General features: G+C 41.3%; 1 protein-coding gene across 3 annotated transcripts in view; it reads right to left on the bottom strand.

Moving 5' to 3' along the window:
- Nucleotides 1-20,672, bottom strand: part of IQSEC1 (IQ motif and Sec7 domain ArfGEF 1) — a 350,333-nt gene that overhangs the window by 286,851 nt on the left and 42,810 nt on the right. For 2 of the 3 annotated variants that reach the window (XM_058168493.1, XM_058168488.1), the window contains exon 2: nt 8,327-8,356. The exons of the other annotated variant lie outside the window; for it this stretch is intronic. In XM_058168493.1, the coding sequence (XP_058024476.1) occupies nt 8,327-8,356 (30 nt within the window). The remainder of the gene's footprint in view (nt 1-8,326; nt 8,357-20,672) is intronic. 3 annotated transcript variants of the gene reach the window in all.

Genomic DNA, 20,672 nt, shown 5'->3' with positions numbered 1-20,672 from the left:
GTCAGACTTTCATCACATCTTAGAGTCAGGCACCTGAGAGATAATACACATGTTGAGATGGAATAACTAGATGACAAATGGGAACTCCTGTACTTTTCAAGAGGGCATAATTTATGTCTTCCTCTGGGTTAGGGGTCTCCAACCTTGGTCCCTTTAAGACTTGTGGACATCAACTCCCAGAGTCCCTCAGCCAGCAAAGCTGGCTGAGGAACTCTGGGAGTTGAAGTCCACAAGTCTTAAAGGGACCAAGGTTGGAGACCCCTGCTCTGGGTAATGGTGATGGATCTACTTGGATCAGTTGGCAGAGCCTCAACTGTAAGAGTCTTCTGTATAATGCACTCATGTTTCTAGAATCTTCTTTAAAGTCTGGATTTTTTAAAAAAAATATTTTATATCTACAAGTTTTCAAAGTCTAGATATAAGAAGTAGGTGCCAAGTTGTAGAGTAATGTTGATGTAGTGCCTTTTTGCAACCCACCTTCCTTTTCACCCTTAGAAGTTGTAAACATCATTGATCTTCTGCTTTTGGAAAGCAATAGAATCCACACATCTTCCTCTTGACAAGTGAACTGAACATATAATATTCCAGCCTGCAATTTATCAATCTTTATATTAAGGACTTCCACAAGCTTGCTATTTAACAGCCTTCTTTCTTCTCTGGGAACAAAGAAAACATGGCACATCTGTTGCAGGCAACTGCCAAAATTCCATTTCTGGCCAGGATGTCTTCTATATTCACTGGACTAAGAAAGAAAAGAGGGAAAAGCAAATAGAATTCTTTCTTTCCCAGAATACACTAAGACAGTGCAATTGATCATCTGTTGAATTAAACGTTAGGCAACTGGCTTGAGGTGATCAGATGGATTCCAATTCCTCTACTTCTCATCTGCTTCCCAGAATGCACCAGGAATATGCAAATGAAGTTCTGGGAAAAAAACTTCAGTTAAGAAATGACACAGAAACATATTTAATATGTACTATGTTAATTTTATGGTGAAGCAGTGGTTAGACTGCAGTACTGCACACTACTTCTGCTGACTGCTGGTTGACTGCAATTTGGCAGTTTGAATCTTACCAGGCTCAAGGTTGACTCAGCCTCCAGCCTTCCAAGGTGGGTAAAATGAGGACCCAACTTGTTGTGGGCAATATGCTGACTCTGTAAACCCCTTAGAGAAAGCTGTAAAAGCACTGTGAAGCTTTATATAAGTACTATTGCTACTAAGATATATCATTTATTAAGCATTACTAGTTGGGCATAAATGACATTTTTGTTAACACCTCTGGTGCTTTGTGAAATATAACATACCGTATATACTCGAGTATAAGCCGAGTTTTTCAGCACATTTTTTGTGCTGAAAAACGTCCCCTCGGCTTATACTCGGGTCTATACGGCTTATACTCGAGTTTTTTTTTTCTTTTTTTCACATTTTACCGGACGGAAGCCCTGCCGGTGCAGTGAGAGGGCGGGGCGGGGGAGCCGCCAGCCTTCTCAGCTGAGGGAGGGAGGGTTTCCCCAACCGGTAGGTGCCTCATTTCCCACCCTCGGCTTATACTCGAGTCCCCAGTTTACCCCAGTTTTTGGGGTAAAATTGGGGACCTCGGCTTATACTCGGATCGGCTTATATTCGAGTATATACGGTAATTAAAATTGCTAATTTAATTGGTCTGAATTGTCCTTTGTTTATCTCCATATGAGTCCACTTCCACACTAAATTTGCACACTGGAAAGCAACCTAAAGGAACAGCCTTTTCTATAAATATTTTCACTGGCTAATCTATAGGACCAAATAGTTGCACACATTTTATCACTCAGCCAATTCACTTTAAAATATTGGTTTTCTTCATTGCAAAATCATAAATTTCTTCACCATATCTTTCGGTGTTGCAAATAGAGAAAATTTTGTATTTACTTTATTAAAAATGTTATTCTGTCAAGGGTTAGGGTTTCATTATAGTTTCTATTATACACCCCAAATTAAATGCAGATGTATTAAAGCTAAAATTAAAATAATAAATTAAAAGCCTTTTTAAAATGGGTGCTTTTATAATGTCTACCTTCCAGATTTTAATTTTAATAAAAAACAAAACTCCATAAAGAAAAATAGGCTCCTCAATTCATCACAAAGTATATTTCAGAAATCCAGAAAAACTACAGAGATTTAAGTTGACATCAAAGCAGCTGTAGGCAATTTTTTCCCAATAAACTCAGTTATGTGGGATCATGGATCATACAGAGGAAGACAGTCTCTTAAGTAACCTGCATCCAGTTGTATGCAGCTTGAATAATAATGATCAGTACTTGCATTTTGAGACAGTTTAGTATAGGGGTTAAGGCATCAGGTTAGAAACTGAGAGACCCCGACTTTTAGACTCTAAAAGAGCTGTGTCTAAAAGAGCTTTGGTTACTTTCTCTCAACCCTAAGAAGGCAGCAGTGGCAAACCACTTCTGAAGTTGTGCCAAGAAAATGAAGCAATGACTCAAACACACAGAAAACAAAATGAACACATGCAAAAATCCCTTCCATTTCACCAAGAAACAAAGTAGCAATTCAGTGCAATTCAGTGCTTTTAGATGTGATGCTATTCCTGAGTTCTTCCACAAATCACCATATCAGCTAATAGATTTCTAAAGTAAATATAACACTCAATGTAGAAAGAACTGCAAAAGTCAGATCTTGAAGCCCCAAGCAAGTGTATCACAGATTTCACCCCCCTCAAAGAACAGTAAAGCAAAGTGAATATAAAGTGTTCCTAGTCATTGCCTCAATTTGTAAAACCTGAGTCATCCAGAAGTACACCAAATTGAAATTCTTGCTTCTTCCAAGAGACTGGAACCATATTCGAAACAGAGAGACATACCACCTTTCTGCAATTATAATGCCTTACAATAAGCAATTCTGGCATTTCTGGATTCAACTGCTTTTTATTATTTAACTTCACACTCATTACTTTCTGAACACACTCAGGGGAGCCACACTGTAACTTAATTATTATCTGCCTCCTGTTAAAACCAATTCCAAGTCCATATTCAAAAGCACTGGAAACAAAACAGAATCTTAGCATTGACTATATATATGAGCTTCAAGTGATGAGTAAATAAAATCTGAACTATATCTTGGAGCTAAGAATGTTCACTGTAAACCAGAGTTTTCTCCATTTTTCCAGGGAATGTAGAAAGTCTCCAAAATAATAATAAAATAAGATTAGGCCACACCTACCTCAAGACAGATTGTTAAACATTCTAGAAAATTCTCATATGAAATTTCTATAATGCACAAGAGAAACCAAAAAGACTCTTAAAGGAGAAACAATTCAAAAATAATGATGGATGATCTTCTAACTACTAAACTGAAAAAGTGACTCATAAAGTGCTGAATATTCAGCTTCTGATAGTAATAAGTATATTAAAATGTTTTACACTTATGAAAGTAGCATCCCTTCCAATCTTCGATGAGACATTCAAATCTTCAAGCATTTGTATCATGAATACGCAGAAATATATTTAAAGGACTGTTGTATCCTCAAACGTTGCATAAACAAATAATAAAGAATAAAAGGGGCGTTGGTCCTACTGTGATACGCCCTTTCTCGTAGTGTGAGATAGGAGGTGCTAGGCTGGATTATTCTAGGCTCTAGCTCTATGGACTGAGTTGAATCTTCTGAGGTTCTGCCTCCCTGGTGATGTTCCTCAGTTTGATAAGACGAAGCGAATGGCAATCCATCTGAAAGACAGAAACAAAAAAACTCCCCACCTTTCGGGAGGCTGATCAGACAGGAATAGGGTGGGGCTGGGGGCTGGTACCTCCCATCTCACACTAAAAGAAAGGGCATATCACAGTAGGACCAATGCCCCTTCTACATAGTGTGGCGATGGGAGGTGCCAGGCTGGGATATACCAAAGTCTTGCCAGCTCTACAGGGAGGAACTGTAGAGTCCCTGGACCAAAGTCCCTGCCTCCTCGTGGACCCGCTGCGCAAATACCGCCTCAGCAGACGCATAGGAGTCAAGTCTGTAGTGGCAAATAAATGGGAGACGGTGATGTCTATGTAGCTACCCTACAAATTTCCTCAATGGAAGCCTGGGTAGCCCAGGCCGTCGTTGTTGCTGCACTGCGGGTAGTATGGGCCATTATCCTCTGAGGCACTGGGAGAGCTTGAAGCTTGTAAACACATGCTATACATGCCCTAAGCCAACGTCCTACCGTGGAAGGGGTCACCCTGTGGCCCAGAGTCAACAGTTGAAAGGAGATGAACAGAGATTCAGTCTTCCTGAAGGAAGCGCTCTGTGAGATATAAATATGGAGGGCCCTCCTAACATCCAGTGTATGCCAGGTCTTCTCCAAGGCGTACCAAGGCCTTGCACAGAAATCTGGCAGGACCAACTCCTGTGCTTGGTGAAACAAGGAGTTGACCTTTGGAAGAAAGGCAGGGTCCAGCCGCAGGACCACCTTGTTTGAGTGAAAAATATACAAGTACTTCCTCACCGATAATGCCGCCAACTCTGATATTCGTCGGGCAGACATGATGGCCTCAAGGAAAACAACCTTACATGAGAGGAGGTAAAGGCTGACCTCCCTCAAAAGTTCAAAAGGTGCCTTAGTAAGTGCCTGTAAAACCCTTGTCAGGTCTCAAGTTGGATAATGGTGGAGTGTAGGGGGTCATAGATTAGAAGTCCCATGCCGGAAGGCATGCACCCTCGGATGGTGAGCGAGGAAGCCCCAGTCCCCAAAGGTCAAATCAGAGCCCAGTACAGCAACCTGCCTACACAGAGTATTAGGGGAAAGCCCCCATTCCAGGCCCTCTTGTAAAAATTCCAGCACTTCCGCCACTGAGGCTGAAGTAGGGTCCAAATGTCTTGTGGCACACCAAGCAGCAAAAGTGGCACACCAAGCAGCAAAAGTGGTCCATATGGCATTGTAAATTTTGCTTACGGTTGAAGGCCGCCTGGCTGCCTGAATCATCCAGATGACCCTGGTAGAGAATTTCTCCTGTTTTAGGAGCCTCCGCTCAACTGTCAAACGGCCAACTGAAGCCACTGGGGATCGGGATGTGTCATGGGCCTCTGGCTGACGGAGACTCTGCACAGGGGAATCCTCCAGGGTCTGGTGACAGACAGGCTGACCAGGTCAGTGAGCCACGGCCTCCTGGGCCAATGGGGGGGGCACTAACAGCACCTCTGCCTTCTCCAACAACACCTTTCGGATGACAGCTGGGATCGGGGTAGGGGAGGGAAGACATATAAGAGTCCCCTTGGCCACGGGGTCCTCAGTTCACCCACCCCCTCTGCTCCCAGAGCAGGGAACCGGGAAAGGAACCAGTGAAGGTAAGTGTTCATTGGAAAGGCAAAGAGATCAACTGCTGGTCAGCGGAACCATTCTGCGAGTTCTACGAACAGGCTGGGATGGAGCCTCCATTCCAATGGATCCATGGAGGCTTGACTTAGCCAGTCGGCTCGGACATTAGCCATTCTGGCAATGTGATCCACTGTCAGGGACAAAAGATGAGTCTCTGCCCATCAGCACTGAGCATCCACCTCCTTCATAACGGACCGTGATTGACTCCCCCCTTGCCGATTGATATGGGCCTTGGTCGTGATATTGTCTGTGAGAAAGAGAACATGGCATCCCCTCACCTACGGCAGGAGTGTCTGAAGGGTCAGATGGAATGTCCTGAGCTCCAACCAGTTGATCCACTGATTGAGCTCCAGCTGTGCCCAGCATCCCTGGGCAATCCGAGACCCACAATGGCCACCCCAGCTGAAAAGTCCGGCGACTGATGTCACAATCACTCGGCAAGGCTCCCTGAAAAAGCAACTCCTCGTGATGGCTCCCAACACCCACCAATGCAGCGAGCGGAGCACTCGTGACAGCACTCTCACCTGAAGTGCCGAGGAACTCCTGCCCGCCTTCTGAAAGGGGAGCAGGAACCACTGGAGTGGTCGAGCATGGAACCTCGCCCACAGGACTATGGCCAGGCAGAAGATAATCTTTCCCAAAAGGTGGGACAACCGGGCCACTGGCGCCATCCAGTCCTGCCAGATGAGTTGAATCAAATCCTGGATGCTCTTCTGATGGTCCTGTGACAAGAAAACCTGGCCCGCCCGTGTGTCTACCAGGGCCCCCAGATGTAGAAGCCTCATTGAAGGCACAAGATTGCACTTTTCCAAGTTCATGGAGAACCTGTGATCCCTCAAGGCCCCAACTGTAATGATCAGGTCCAGTTCCACTAGCTGCTGGGAGGATGCCTGGATGAGCAGATCGTCCAGGTAACATTGGATCCTGATAGGGATCGTCCTGAGGTATGCTGCCAGCACCGATATCATCTTGGTAAAAGTTTGGGGGGGCAGAAGCCAGGCTGAATGGCAGCCCCATACTGAAAGTGGTGGCTGGCATAGCAAAACTTTAGGTACTGTTGAAGGTCTAGATGAATAAGGACATGGAAGTAAGCCCCTGTAAGATCTATAGAGGCTAAAAAGTCCCTGATCCTTGCTAAGATTGAATGCAGGGAGTGCATCTTGAACGTCCTGTATACAAAGTTATTGTTGTCCCTTTAGATTTAGAATTGCCCTCCACCCCCCACCCCCGAGGCCTTTGGGATGATGAACAGCCACTTCCATGAGTTCCCGCTTGACCAGGTCTCCAGAAACTGGACAGAGGAAAAGCCTCGGAGGAGGGGAAAATTTTTTGAAGATGAGCCCTGTTCTTATTGTCTCCCTGACTCAGACATCCGTAGTCAGTTCGTCCCAGTGGTTCACAAACAGGCCTAACCTGCCCCCAGTCAGAACCTGTGGCTTGATATCACCTAGTACATTGAGCACCCCTGCCACTGTAGCCTCTCAAAGGCCTCCCAGACTGTGGCAGTTTACTCCTGCCCCCAAAGGCAGGTCTATTGGGCTGGTACTCCCGAGCAGGACTGGAAGGGCTGTTGTTGTTGGGGGAAACTTGCCCTAGCTCTCCCTGCCGAAAGGAGGGCTGTCTAAAATAAGGGGCCGGCGTAAATCATTCCATCTGCCCTGGGAAGGGAGCACCTTCCTCTTGTACCTGGTCTTAACCAGTAAAGAGTCCAGAGACTGGCCAAATAGGTTCCCCCCTTCATAAGGGGCAGAGGCAAGCTTCCACTTGTTCTTACCGTCCATGCGCCAGCCAGAGCATACGTCAAGCTGTGACTGCTGATGCCATGGCCCGGGCAGAAAATTTGGCGGAGGCCAAGGTTGCATCAGCAGTGTATTCCACCATTGCCAGGATTTTCGACAGGTCCTGATGTGCAATACTGGCCTGATTCCAGCGACAAGAGACTGATCATAAAATGGCCGCCTGAGACAGAAAATGGCCAACTCCAACTGGAAAGGCAAATGGGCCTTCAGGAGTGGGCCCGCAGGCCCACAGGCCCTGCCAGATTAGGCCACAAAGTGAGCCCACAGCTGATAAGCATGGATGGTCAAAATCCAGGGCTTCGATCCACCACCGTGGAGAGCCCTAACCAGCCACGCGGCAGTTCAATTATGCTGGGGGAGCAAAGCCACCCAGACTTGTATCCAAAAAAGAAAAACGTGGGAAAGCAGGCCACAGCCTTGAATTTCAATCCCAATAGCACCAGGGAAGGCAAGGCTAGTGTGGTCCGGCAGCTCTGCCTCAGCTCCGTGCCACAGTGCTCCACTAGATCAGCCACAAATCCAGCCCCACCCAGGCTATAAAAGGTTGGTGCAGCCGTAGAAGCTCCAGTAGCTGCCTGCTGTCAAAGAACAAGCCTGCTCTACAGCTGACTGGCGGTGATCAAAGGCAGAGCAGGGAAAGCCGTGACAATGATGTAAAAGGCCGGCGTGGCTCCAGTGGCTGCAATTCTTGAATCCAGGCAGCTGTATAAATGGACAAGCAGCCCTCAAAATAAGGCCCCCAACCGCAGCCACGGAATTTATATATATCCAGGGAATTATTCCAAGCTCAGCTCCTAAACTATGGAGCGAAGAAATATGCGCCCATAAGCTGATATTGAGTTGAAAAAACTGAGGAATGTCACCAGGGAGGAGGAAACCTCAGAAGATTCAACTCAGTCCATAGAGCTAGAGTCTGGAATAACCCAGCCTGACACCTCCCATTACCACACTATGGAGAATAACACTTTTCCAAAATATGTTTCTAATCTCAATTTTGCTTAAAGATACAAATCTTTTATAAACCTATTGAAAAGAAAGAAAAAAAACGCAGAAAGAAAAACATACATAGAATAAGTAGCTGTCACAATTATTCAATATCAGAAGAACTGCAACACTTGATCTTAGCCAAAAGGCCGAAAAGCAGGATCAGAAGGAAAGAAATCTGAGAATCATACCTGATGCTTCTTGAATTTTCACTTTCAGATCTGTAAAATAAATACATAATTTAATACTTATTAAAAATTTGCAACAGATTCATATCTACATGCCAAATTATAACAGTGATATTTCACTCAAAATATCAGTTTTTTATAGTAGTAAAGTTGGAGTAGTAAGAGTGAACAATTAAAATAGATGCTTACTGTGATAAGCTTTAAATATCTGTATTTTAAAAACAAATATTACAATTAAAATTGGGATGAAAACAATTGAAGTAATACATCTAGATGTATTCTGTTCATTTTGTTTTGTTTTAACAATATATATTCAAAAAGACACCTTTAGCATCAGAGTACTAAATACAGTATACTGCTGTCCAGCTCAGTAAGTAAAAGTGTAATTCCAGATAGGGTTTATAAATAGCTATATATATTTTTCCAGTTTTTAGTATGACTGATTTATACTACAAAAAAAAGGATACATAGTATAGTCTAATGAGTCTTCACTTCTTAAAAATGATACTGCTTCTTAAAAGTATTAAACACGGAGAGTCAATGAATGTAATAATAATCTCTATATAAGGAGATGGGTGGTTTCAAAATTGGATGGAAGGGTAGATGTAGATAGATCAATAGATCGATAAATTGACCAGCTTGTTGACAAGGCCTGAGAAAAATGTGACTGGCCCAAAGTCACCCAGTTGGCTTTCATGCCTTAAGTAGGATTAGAATTCACATTCTCCTGGTTTCTAGCCTGGTGTCTTAACTACAAGGACTAACTGGCTCTCCAACAATACTTTATGCAATACCATAATTAAAGCAATTGCAAGCAACCTGTCATCAACTTTCCTCAATTGATGCTGTCCAGAAGGACTGAAATTCCAACACTGTCCAGACAGTCCTAGGAATATGAGGAACATCCAGTAGGGAAAGGCAAAATTACCAAATGATTTAATATAGGCAAACGTAACAATATATAAGAGAAAGGAAATGATAGCATATTTTATGCAAAAATAAACTGTCATAAAGTACCTTCGTCATAACTCCAAACAATGAGAATTACAAAGTCCCAAAAGAACCTATATAACATCTCCTGAAGGCTCTCAGTTCCCATTTGTAATAGAAAAGGATATATGTACCTTAGGACTGAACTGTAGTCTTTGATATTTTCTAACCTTGCCTATTACATTTCATTACCTAGCTAGGTATCATCATCAATGCTGTTCAGTGTAGGGTTTCCTGCCTTCTTATATAAAGAGCTTGCCCTGCCTATGTTGGTAGGAATGTGGTTTTCTCCTTGGTACTACCTTGATTAGTGTATTATTTTCTGCTTGATTATTTGTCTAGTCTTAATACCAGCTTACCTGCCCGGTATTGTCTTCTAGTCTTATTTCCTTTTCAGCTTTTTTTTATTGACTCTTTTGAATGGTGTATAAATTGATTGATCTTCATGCCAGGGGTCCCAACTCCCAGGCTACATCCCACTATTACTTGTTTGGAACTAGGCTGTAGAAACAGCAGGCAAGTGCACGCACGCTGCTCAATTTGTGCAAAAAGCCAGCAAGCGTGAACACAAAGTTACATTTCTGCGAGCGTGTGCCCACCAATTGCATAAATGGAGCTTCACATGTGCGCATATGTGCCTGATTGCCCACCACTTGCTCAGAACCATCCCCTCACCCCAATGTTGATCCACAAAGTCAGAAAGGTTGGGGACCTCTGCTTTATCAACCTGGAACTTCTGTAAAAGGAAAGAGACCACCTAAACAATATATTCCAACAAAATGGATATCCACACAAGTTTAATAAAAAGTGACTAACCTTTTTACCCACTACAGCACAACCAAGCAAGCTATGAAAAGGATAAAACTACTATACATTAATGTCAGAAACATCCAACAAACTATTATAACCGCAGCATTTCCATAGGATACAAATCAACTGAAGTATTCTAAAGTATTTTAAGTAAACCAAAAGATCCAGTAGTCCAAGAAGGAAAAACAGGAGCCATCTATAATATATAACAGAATTAAAGACTGTAACAGTCACAGAATGCATCTATGGATACCAACTATCAGTCTAAAGATACAGTAAAACTTATTAATCTCATATAATGGACAGATTCAAGCATAGTTTTGACTGGGGAACTGAACATACTAGATCAGGCTCAATCCAAAACATCAGAGAGTTCCTGAAATTTGGCATCATTCAAATCAATCATCAGTAGACACATGGTTATAAACCACATTTTAATTGTCTCAAAAGAGACATTTAAAAAATCAAGAAGGAACCGAAAAAATCAGGACACATCCTTTTCAGCAGCCAACACTCAGATAAACAGGGATTAACACCAGACAAACAATCTAGCTGAAAACAATACACTACTCAAGGAAATACCAAGCCACATTCCCATCAACACTGGCATGGTAAACCACCGTATATAAACAGGAAGCAAATCTCTCACTCACTAGCACAGATGATGTTACCTAGTCAAAAACTGAAACATCTGACAACCAAGCTCAGAAAGCACTAAGACTTCACCTTTTGTCAATTACCCAAAATGATGTTTTTGAGTAAAACAGCATACTTAGAAGGTAGCCACAGATTATTCTGAATCTGAAAATGTGCTTTCCCCTTTAATGTTCATAATGTTTCATACAGTATATAAATACCATTCAACATAACAGATCTTCTGACACAACTGAATGTCTTTAAAGTATTTTGTTGCATGGTGCCAGATCACCACAGAAATCTCATTTTATTCTTCAATCTTCTAGTTGGAAAGAGGTTCTCTATTTCCTCCTGATTTCTATTAGACACTAGCAGTCTAAGAAATTCAATTTCCCCACATTTGTTTCCTATTCTAATTTTTGTTTTTTAACTACTTATTGGTTAATTTACAAATGTATGTAATATATCCTTTCAGGCTTAATATTTCTTAAATTCTGCTCCTTACAAAATAAGTACACATCCCAATTCCTTTTAAGCATGATAAAAATAAATCACAGGGGACTTGATGGTGTGAAAGTATAAAGCTACCTTGGCACATGTAGGTATGAAGGGTGAAGGTGACATCACCTGAATAAAACACCCACTGAATATCATTTGTTTGAGATCTGACTTAGTCCATTTAGTGAAATAATTCTTCAATAAATGTGGCCGGAAGCTAAGAAGAGGCAGAATTTACTGGTGGTTTTTTGTTTTGGAGTATAAGATGCACCTTCCTCCCCCTCCCCAAAAAAGAGGGTGAAAATTTGGGTGCGTCTTATAGTCCAAATGTAGCCCCGCCCAGCTTCTCAAACGGAAGTTTCAGAGGCTGAAAAAAGCATCAGAAACGAAGCTTCAGAACAGAAGCCCCCAAACAGAGCGTCAGAGGCCTTTTTTTCTGAAGCTGTTTTGGAGGCTTTCAGAGGCATAAAAAAAAGTTTTTTCTGAAATGGAGTTTCAGAAATTTCAGAGGCAGAAAAAAAAGCAAAAAAAAAAGCAAGGCACAGAGTTCACAACCAAGGAACCTGTTGCTAAAATTCACCTCTGGGAACAGTTGACTGGGGGTATTCTGGGAGGCCGATCCACCTGCCAATCAGCTTTTTTCTTATTTTCCTCCGCAAAAACTAAGGGGCGTCTTATACTCTGGTGAGTCTTATACTCCAAAATACAGTAATTGATTTCCAAGCACTGAAGCGAATTGTCAGTACTTAGAGCTGTCCATGGTCCTGCAATTCAAGCAGATTACAGTCTGCTATGTAACCAAAGGCTGTTTTCTGAATTCTGCTCCTCCTATTTCATTTTCATTTCTAGCAAAATCTTAAAGGCTTATGCTCAACTCACCAAGTCTCTCTCTTTTCAAAATAATGCAACAGAAGTATAGTTTGAATAATACTTTTTCTATTTATATATTATTTAATTTGAAGCAGCCCAGAAATTTAAACAAATTAAAAAGTAATCTAGTTCATGTAAACCAGACCAAATTGTATTTTTTTGTATATTTTAAAGAAAATGTGATTTAACAAAATATAAGTTAACAAATCATATTCTCTTTTAAGATTATTTTCATCTCAAAGTAATGATCTATATAAGATCCATTACCTTCCACTTAGAAATACACAACCTACTCTCAAATAAACAATTTGGTTTCAGAAAAAAATTATCATGCAACTTACAACTTCTCCACTGTAAAAACTTATGGACTACAAATCTTGATCTAGGCAAAACAATTGATGCAATCTACATAGACTTCTGCAAAGCTTTTGACTCAGTAGTACATGATAAACTTCTCCTAAAATTAAAATCCTATGACATCTCAGGGCCCCTACACAATTGGATATCTGTTTTTCTGTCTAACAGGCAACAAGTGGTTAAAATTGGTAATGCTCTATCAAATCCTGTTCCTGTCAAGAGTGGCATTCCTCAAGGTTGCGTTCTTGGACCAACTCTCTTTATACTATACATAAATGATCTTTGTGACCATATCTCAATTAACTGTGTTCTCTTTGCTGATGATGTCAAACTGTTTAACACCACCGACAATACATCTACCATTCAAAAAGACCTTGATCATCTAACCGCTTGGTCTAAAATTTGGCAACTACAAATCTCAACCAGCAAATGCTCAGTCTTACATATTGGAAAAAAGAACCCAAACACTAACTACATGCTTGATGGATATTACCTTACAGACGACCCCCACCCTGTCAAAGACCTTGGAGTTTTCATATCTAATGATCTAAATGCCAAAGCCCACTGCAACTACATAGCAAAAAAGGCTCTAAGAGTTGTTAACCTAATCTTACGTAGCTTCTTTTCTAAAAACACCACACTACTGACCAGAGCATATAAAACATTTGCTAGGCCAATTCTTGATTACAGCTCGCCTGTCTGGAACCCATACCACATTTCTGACATCAATACAGTTGAGCGTGTCCAGAGGTATTTTACGAGAAGAGTTCTCCACTCCTCTGTAACCAACAAAATACCTTACCCCACCAGACTTGAAATCCTGGGTTTAGAAAACTTGGAACTCCGTCACCTTCGACAGGACCTGGGTTTAGCTCATAGAATCATCCATTGTAATGTTCTTCCTTTAATGACTACTTCAGTTTCAACTGCAATAATACAAGAGCTACCAATAGATTTAAACTTAATGTCAACCGCTCCAATTTGGATTGCAGAAAATATGATTTCTGTAACAGAATTGTCTGTGCTTGGAATGCATTACCCGACTCCGTGGTCTCTTCTCATAACCCCAAAAGCTTTAACCAAAATCTATCCACTGTTGACCTCACCCCATTCCTAAGAGGACCCTAAGGGGCGTGCATAAGAGCACAAACGTGCCTACCATTCCTGTCCTATTGTTTCTTTCCCTATATATATATATGCTTATACTTCCTTGTTTCTCATCATATATATGTTTACATATTATATAATCTTTTTGTGTGATGCTTGTGTATATTGTTATGACAAAATTAAATAAATAAAATAAAATAAATAGATGAGTTTTGTTTTTCATTGTTCTAGAGACGTAATAACCAAGCTACATAAGCTTGATGACGAACATCCCTGTGTTCTTGTTTTAAAATATCACACCCTGCTTGTACCTTGGAGTCAGCTACCTAGTATATTTCACTTAATGAGCTTAGGGTGTACTATCCAACATTTTAGGTAGAAAAATGCAATTTTCTAATTTTACTACCGAAGCAATATAAAAGCACATGAAACTAAACAAACAGAATATTATTTTGGTGTACCTGGAACTAGCAGAAGTGTTCCTAGACAGCTGTCCCTGTATGGCAGGGGTGTCAAACTCAATTTCATTGAGGGCCACATTAGTATTGGGTTTGACCTTGGAGGGCCAGGTGAACTTGGCCACGGTGGGCATAGCCATGGTGGGGGTGACACGGGACCGCACCTCTACAGACATAGTTTTATAAACTTATAAAAATAGAGAGGCATATATTTCTGTGATTTTGTTTTTTAATACTTATTTGACCTACTTGATTAGCTTATGAGAGAGAGGCCAGATCAAGAAACTGACTCCATAGGAAGACTAGAACTATGAATTATTGACATAGACTATAATAGCAGACTCCTGCAAGCCTGAAAGGTAAAATATTGTACATTTCCTCCCTTTTATAACATTTTGAGCCAAGGACAACTTCCTGGAGCACTCTGGATCCCCCATTTTGGGCCTGGGAGGTCTCCTGGACCATTCCGGAGGCACCGATTTGGGCCTGGACAGCCTCCTGGTCCACTCCAGATGCCAAAAGTGATTGCAGGGGAGGGGGTGCCCTGCCAGTGCCCCATTTTTACAGCAGAGGCACCATGAGCTGGTTCTTTGCTATTTCCAGACTGGTCCCACAGGCCAGATCTAAGCACCCTTGTGGGCCAGATCTGGCCCACAGGCCTTGAGTTTGACACCCCTGCTGTATGGGGACTTCACCATCAGAAAATAGTCACCATCTGAGAGGGCCAAAATGGTAGCTGTATATTTTGGAAAGTCCAAATGGGAACTAATCAGGAGTAATAAGAAAAAGAAACTGATAGACTGAAGCATGAGAATTTCAAGTAATTAGAGCAACAAAGATGATTAGGTGACTGGAAGCTAAAACATATAAAGAATGGTTGCTAGAATTGGGTATGTCTAGTTTAATGAAAAGGACTGGGGTTGCATGATAGCAGTGTTCCAATAGCTAAGAGGTTACCACAAAGAAGAGGGAGTCAACTTATTCTCTGTCATGCTTGCTTGTGAACTGTGAACTGTGTAATCTCTTTTCCAAGCCCCTTAATTGTTTGTTCCTTCCTTTCATACGGTTCTTCCCCAAACTCAGCTCTAAATTTTGTTACACCTGAATAACACGCTAGAAAGGTGCATTGCTATGATCCCAAGGAGACCTCAATATTTGATATTTCATATTCTTGATACCCGGAATTAACACTGAAGGATAAATGGAAACACACTAAATTGCTGACTTTGACCAATATCTTCCTCTCTTAAACCAAGAGTTACACATGTGGAACAATGACATCATTAAAAGAAACACAATATCATAGAGGAATTAATCAGTACCTGTCTCTGAAGTGTACAAACTGGTAATTAATGTCCTGGGAGTGAGATAAGGCAGAAATGTAATGGAAAATGTTCTAGGATAAGAAGAAATTAGTGGAGTTGAAGGGAGAAAGAAAAATGATTTAAAAAGGGGGAAAGAAGTTTATTCTATTTTTAAACTTTATTCCTAGAAGTACCTTGGTGGCTGATTAAAATGGAACTTCTAAAATAACTATGGGGAAACTGTTCATTAATTTTATAGCTTTTTGTCTTCATAAGATATGTTTACTATAAATAAGTTACTTCAACTTTTGTAACAGAAGAAGAAAGGAAAAGGAGTCACATAAATAACATCTCAGATAAGTATCTCTATTCTGGAAGTATGATTTGTCATGGCAACTAAGATGAATTTAAAACACTGCTCATACTACATAGCTAAAGAAACATGTAAACACCTCCAGGTCAGGAATATACTATTCCTGAATCTGATTCAGATTACCTGACTGTTGGCTAGTTTCTTATATGTTGGATGAAATATACTGCCAGTTGACACTTGTTAGTACAGTTAACAACTGTGCAATATTTCAGATCTGATTCAGAAGAGGTGCTTCAGAATCACAAGAAGGTCCACATCTATCTACAACCCAAGACAGCAGTAGTGACTGTTTAGCAAATGGCCTCTTCCAAATGGAGTTGAAAATTGGATATAATGAAAGAAAACAATAGGACAGGAATGGTAGGCACTCTTGTGCCCTTATGCACACCCCTTACAGACCTCTTAGGAATGGGGTGAGGTCAATGGTAGACAGTTTTTGGTTGAAGCTTTGGGGATTTTGGGAAGAGACCACAGAGTCAGGTAGTGTATTCCAAGCATTAACAACTCTGTTACTGAAGTCATATTTTCTGCAATCAAGATTGGAGCGGTTAACATTAAGCTTAAATCTATTGTGTGCTCGTGTATTGTTGCAATTGAAGCTGAAGTAGTCTTTGACAGGAAGGACATTGTAATAGATGATTCTATGAGTTAAACTCAGGTCATGCCGAAAACGGCGTAGTTCTAAATTTTCTAAACCCAGGATTTCAAGTCTGGTGGCATAAGGTATTTTGTTGTATTCAGAGGAGTGGAGAACTCTTCTTGTAAAATATTTCTGGACACGTTCAATTGTATTGATGACAGAGATGTGGTATGGGTTCCAGACAGTTGAGCTGTATTCAAGAATTGATCTAACAAATGTTTTATATGCTCTGGTTAGTAGTGTAGTGTTCTTGGAGAAGAAACTACACAAGATTAGGTTTACAACTCTTAAAGCTTTTTTTGCAATGTAGTTGCACTAGGCTTTGGCACTTAGATCATTTGATATAAAAACTCCAAGATCTTTAACAGGGTGGGGGTCATCTGTAAGGTAATGTCCATCAAACTTGTATTTAGTGTTTGGGTTCTTTTTTCCAATATGTAAGACTGAACATTTGCTGGTAGAGATTTGGAGTTGCCAAGTTTTAGACCATTCAGATACAAGGTCAAGGTCCTTTTGAAGGATAGCTGTATTGTCGGTGGTGTTAAATAGTTTGACATCATCAGCAAAGAGAACACAGTTACTTGTAATTTGGTCACAGAGATCATTAATGTTTAATATGAAGAGTATTGGTCCAAGAACGCTGCCTTGGGGAACGCCACTTTTGACAGAAACTGTTCTGTCCTCCTTCGCCTCCGTCCGAGTGATGGCTTAATTAGCCGCACTATCAGCTCTGGCAGCAGAATAGCCAGCGTCTGCCAAAAGCCTCCGTTATCTTCCATGATGCTGGTGAGTCACCCAGGAACAAACTTCAGCTCTTCGTTATTCAGTGGATTTGCCCGTTACAAAGAGACACAGCAGCTCTCGCTGCCTTTTATATCCTGTGGGGTGTGGCTCCATGACTCAGCACTTCCTAGGCCTGCCCCACCCCTGCTTCTGTTGTTCCCTCCTCTCCTGCCTACAAAACCTAGGGTCCAACCAAGCATGATTGCTGTCAGCTGGGTCTGAAGGCGTGGGATGGGGGGGAAGAGTCAGGGGACGGAGGCCTCGTTATCTCTTCCACCTGGCCTGCTTCTGGCTCCTGGAGCTGAGCCAGGGAAGCCGAAGCTCCCGAGGTAAGTCCTGACGGCCCTTCCCCCTCACTTCCCCCTCACTTTCTGGCAGCAGGCCCGGCTCCAAGTCACTTTCTGGCAGGAGGCCCGGCTCAGGGGGCGCAGACAAAACAGGAACAGGATTTGATATAGCATTGCTAATTTTGACCACTTGTCTGTTTGACAGGAAAGTTGTTATCCAATTATGGAGCAGTCCTGAGATGCCGTAGGATTTTAGTTTTTGGAGAAGTTTATCATGTACTACTGAGTCAAAAGCTTTACAGAAGTCTATGTAGATTGCATCTATTGCTTTGCCCTGATCAAGATTTCTGGTCTATATGTTTTTGCAGTGAAGAATTTGTAAATTACATGATAATTTTTTTCTGAAACCAAATTGCTAAATGCTAAAATGCTAAACAACATTGATTTTACAACATTTTAGAGTATTTTGTATGTGACTAGTATTACCTGATAAACTCAGTCATCATACCTGTTCAGTAAGACCATGAATACCATTTGCAATAATCCAAAATAAATTTTACTGAACTACATTTAGAAATTAATGTAGCATTTAAATGCCTATTAAATGGCTATCTCCTAAAGCTAACGATTATGCAGGGAATTGTTTTGGACTCAGTCTGTGGATTTCTTAACAAAGCCTTTAAAGCAGTCAAATCCTTTGCAAAGGTCATGTGGCCATTTTGAAAGCTTTCCTCAACTAAGTGTGTGCTTGCATGCTTCTACTGGGATCTCAACAGAAGCAAAGTGGCTGCAGTTTGTAGAGAGAGCACCATGGGCACCTTTCAAAGCAGCTTGGCCTTTGGAAACATTGTCTCCCACTCCCAGAGATGAAGTGGGCCCCCATTCGCCTAGTTTTTCATAAATGCTTGAAGATTGGCTCTGTTGATTTGTTTGTGGCCCACAGAAAGGCATGTAGTCACCATGGCTAGTGCCTGAAGCCCCTCTTTCAACCTTGCAATTAATGTGAACTTTAATTATATTATGTGTTTTAATTGTTTATATTATATATAATATTATAGTATTATTTTAAATTTTATTAATTATACTATTTTAAATTTTATTTTTCAAAATTATATAAAGGAATTATTGAGGAATTATTGAGTCTGTCATTTGCACCTCTATAACTGTCTGGTTCGGTTCTGCAACCCAACAAGAAAAACACAGACTTCAGAGGATAATTAGAACTGCAGAAAAAATAATTGCTACCAACTTGCCTTCCATTGAGGACCTGTATACTGCACGAATCAAGAAGAGGGCCGTGAAAATATTTGCAGATCCCTCGCATCCTGGACATAAACTGTTTCAACTCCTACCCTCAAAACGACGCTATAGAGCACTGCACACCAGAACAACTAGACACAAGAACAGTTTTTTCCCGAAGGCCATCACTCTGCTAAACAAATAATTCCCTCAACACTGTCAGACTATTTACTGAATCTGCACTACTATTAATCGTTTCATAGTTCCCATCACCAATCTCTTTCCACTTATGACTGTATGACTATAACTTGTTGCTGGCAATCCTTATGATTTATATTGATATATTGACCATCAATTGTGTTGTAAATGTTGTACCTTGATGAACGTATCTTTTCTTTTATGTACACTGAGAGCATATGCACCAAGACAAATTCCTTGTGTGTCCAATCACACTTGGCCAATAAAAATTCTATTCTATTCTATTCTATTCTAAAGTATATAAATATTAATTATATAAATTATATTATATATTATATAGTATTATAGATATTAATATTTATGCTTTTATGCCTATTTGTATATGCATAAAATACGTAATATTTATGCCTATTTGTATATGAAGAAGATGGACAGTGTTTAAATACGATAAAATAGGTAAACTTCCTGAGCTTCCTAAAGGAGACCATGGTTCTAATATCTCATGGAGTGATGCTTTATACACATATCTATCTCTCTTTTTCTCTCACGCACAGTATCCATCTATCTATCCAAACACATCCAAATTCATATGAAATAGAACAAGTTTCATTGTTATATTATTGAATTTATAGGTCAAGCAAATAAAATTATGGCTGACCAACCCATGCACTCTATAAAAATCAAACAATGTTTGAAATGTCAAGTTACAAGCAAGTTACTTAGAATTCCAGGGTAGGCTTTCATAACTGGTATCAACGAAGCAGAGATGAGCTTTTGAGTGGTGGTCTCATTTACTTTTATCTGAGATTTCACTGGCAACTGTGCTACCTGTGAGCAGCTGATAGATACACCACAAAGCAATTCACGTTACCACCACAGATGTCAGCCACAACTGTTAGATAAATGTCAGGACAAAACCAACCAACCAACCAACCACTACACCAGGGTCATTTAGCCCAAAAATTCACCACTGCTTTATCTAGAATTTTCATTATAGGATAAAAAAGTGAAATCTACCTTTGACTATTCTCTCACATTAGAGCTGAGTTATGATGAAAATAATTTTTAAAACTCTCATTCTAAACTCATGGCAATCAACCTCCTATTCTCCCTTTTATACTTTCGAACAGTGATGGCTAACCTTTTTGCCATCACGTGCCAGAAGGGGGGTGGTGAGGGGTTGTGCATGCACATGCCCACACTCATAACTTTATGCACCTCACCCCCGTGCATGTACGTGCGACCCCCCCTCCCAGCACGCGATGGCCTGGTAGGCCCGTTTTTCTTTCTCACCTTGCTCCAGAGCCACTCTGTGAGTCTGGGGAGGGCAAAAACAGCCTTCCCACCCCCCCGAAGGCCAGAAACGGCCTGTTCACCAACTTCCAGTTGGACAGGAAGTGATGTTTTTTGCTGTACCCAGCCTCCAGAGACTCCTAAAAAGTCACTTCCTGTCCAAAAAAAGTCACTTCCTGTCCAACCGGAGGTTGGTGAATGGGCTGTTTCTGGCCTCTGGAGGGTGTCTGGGGCAGGGAGTGTAGGAAAGGCAGCTTTTGCCCTCCTCAGACTCATAGAGAGGCTCTGGAGCCAGGTGAGAGAGAAAACCGGGCCTTCCCCACCACCACCCAGGTACTCTGGAGGCAGGAAACCTTCTGGTGGGCCCAGAAGGCCCAAAAATCAGCTGGCCAGCACGCGAATGCGCACTGGAGCTGAGCTCATGTGCCCACTCATATGGCTATGTGTGCCACCTGTGCCACGCATGCCATAGGTTCGCCATCATGGCCTTAGAACATTTCTAAAAA

This window comes from Ahaetulla prasina, chromosome 2 (assembly GCF_028640845.1).
Source record: "Ahaetulla prasina isolate Xishuangbanna chromosome 2, ASM2864084v1, whole genome shotgun sequence".
In the NCBI taxonomy this organism is placed as follows: Eukaryota; Metazoa; Chordata; class Lepidosauria; order Squamata; family Colubridae; genus Ahaetulla; species Ahaetulla prasina.
The sequence above is the reverse complement of the archived record's forward strand: the minus strand, read 5'-3'. Positions and strand labels throughout refer to the sequence as shown.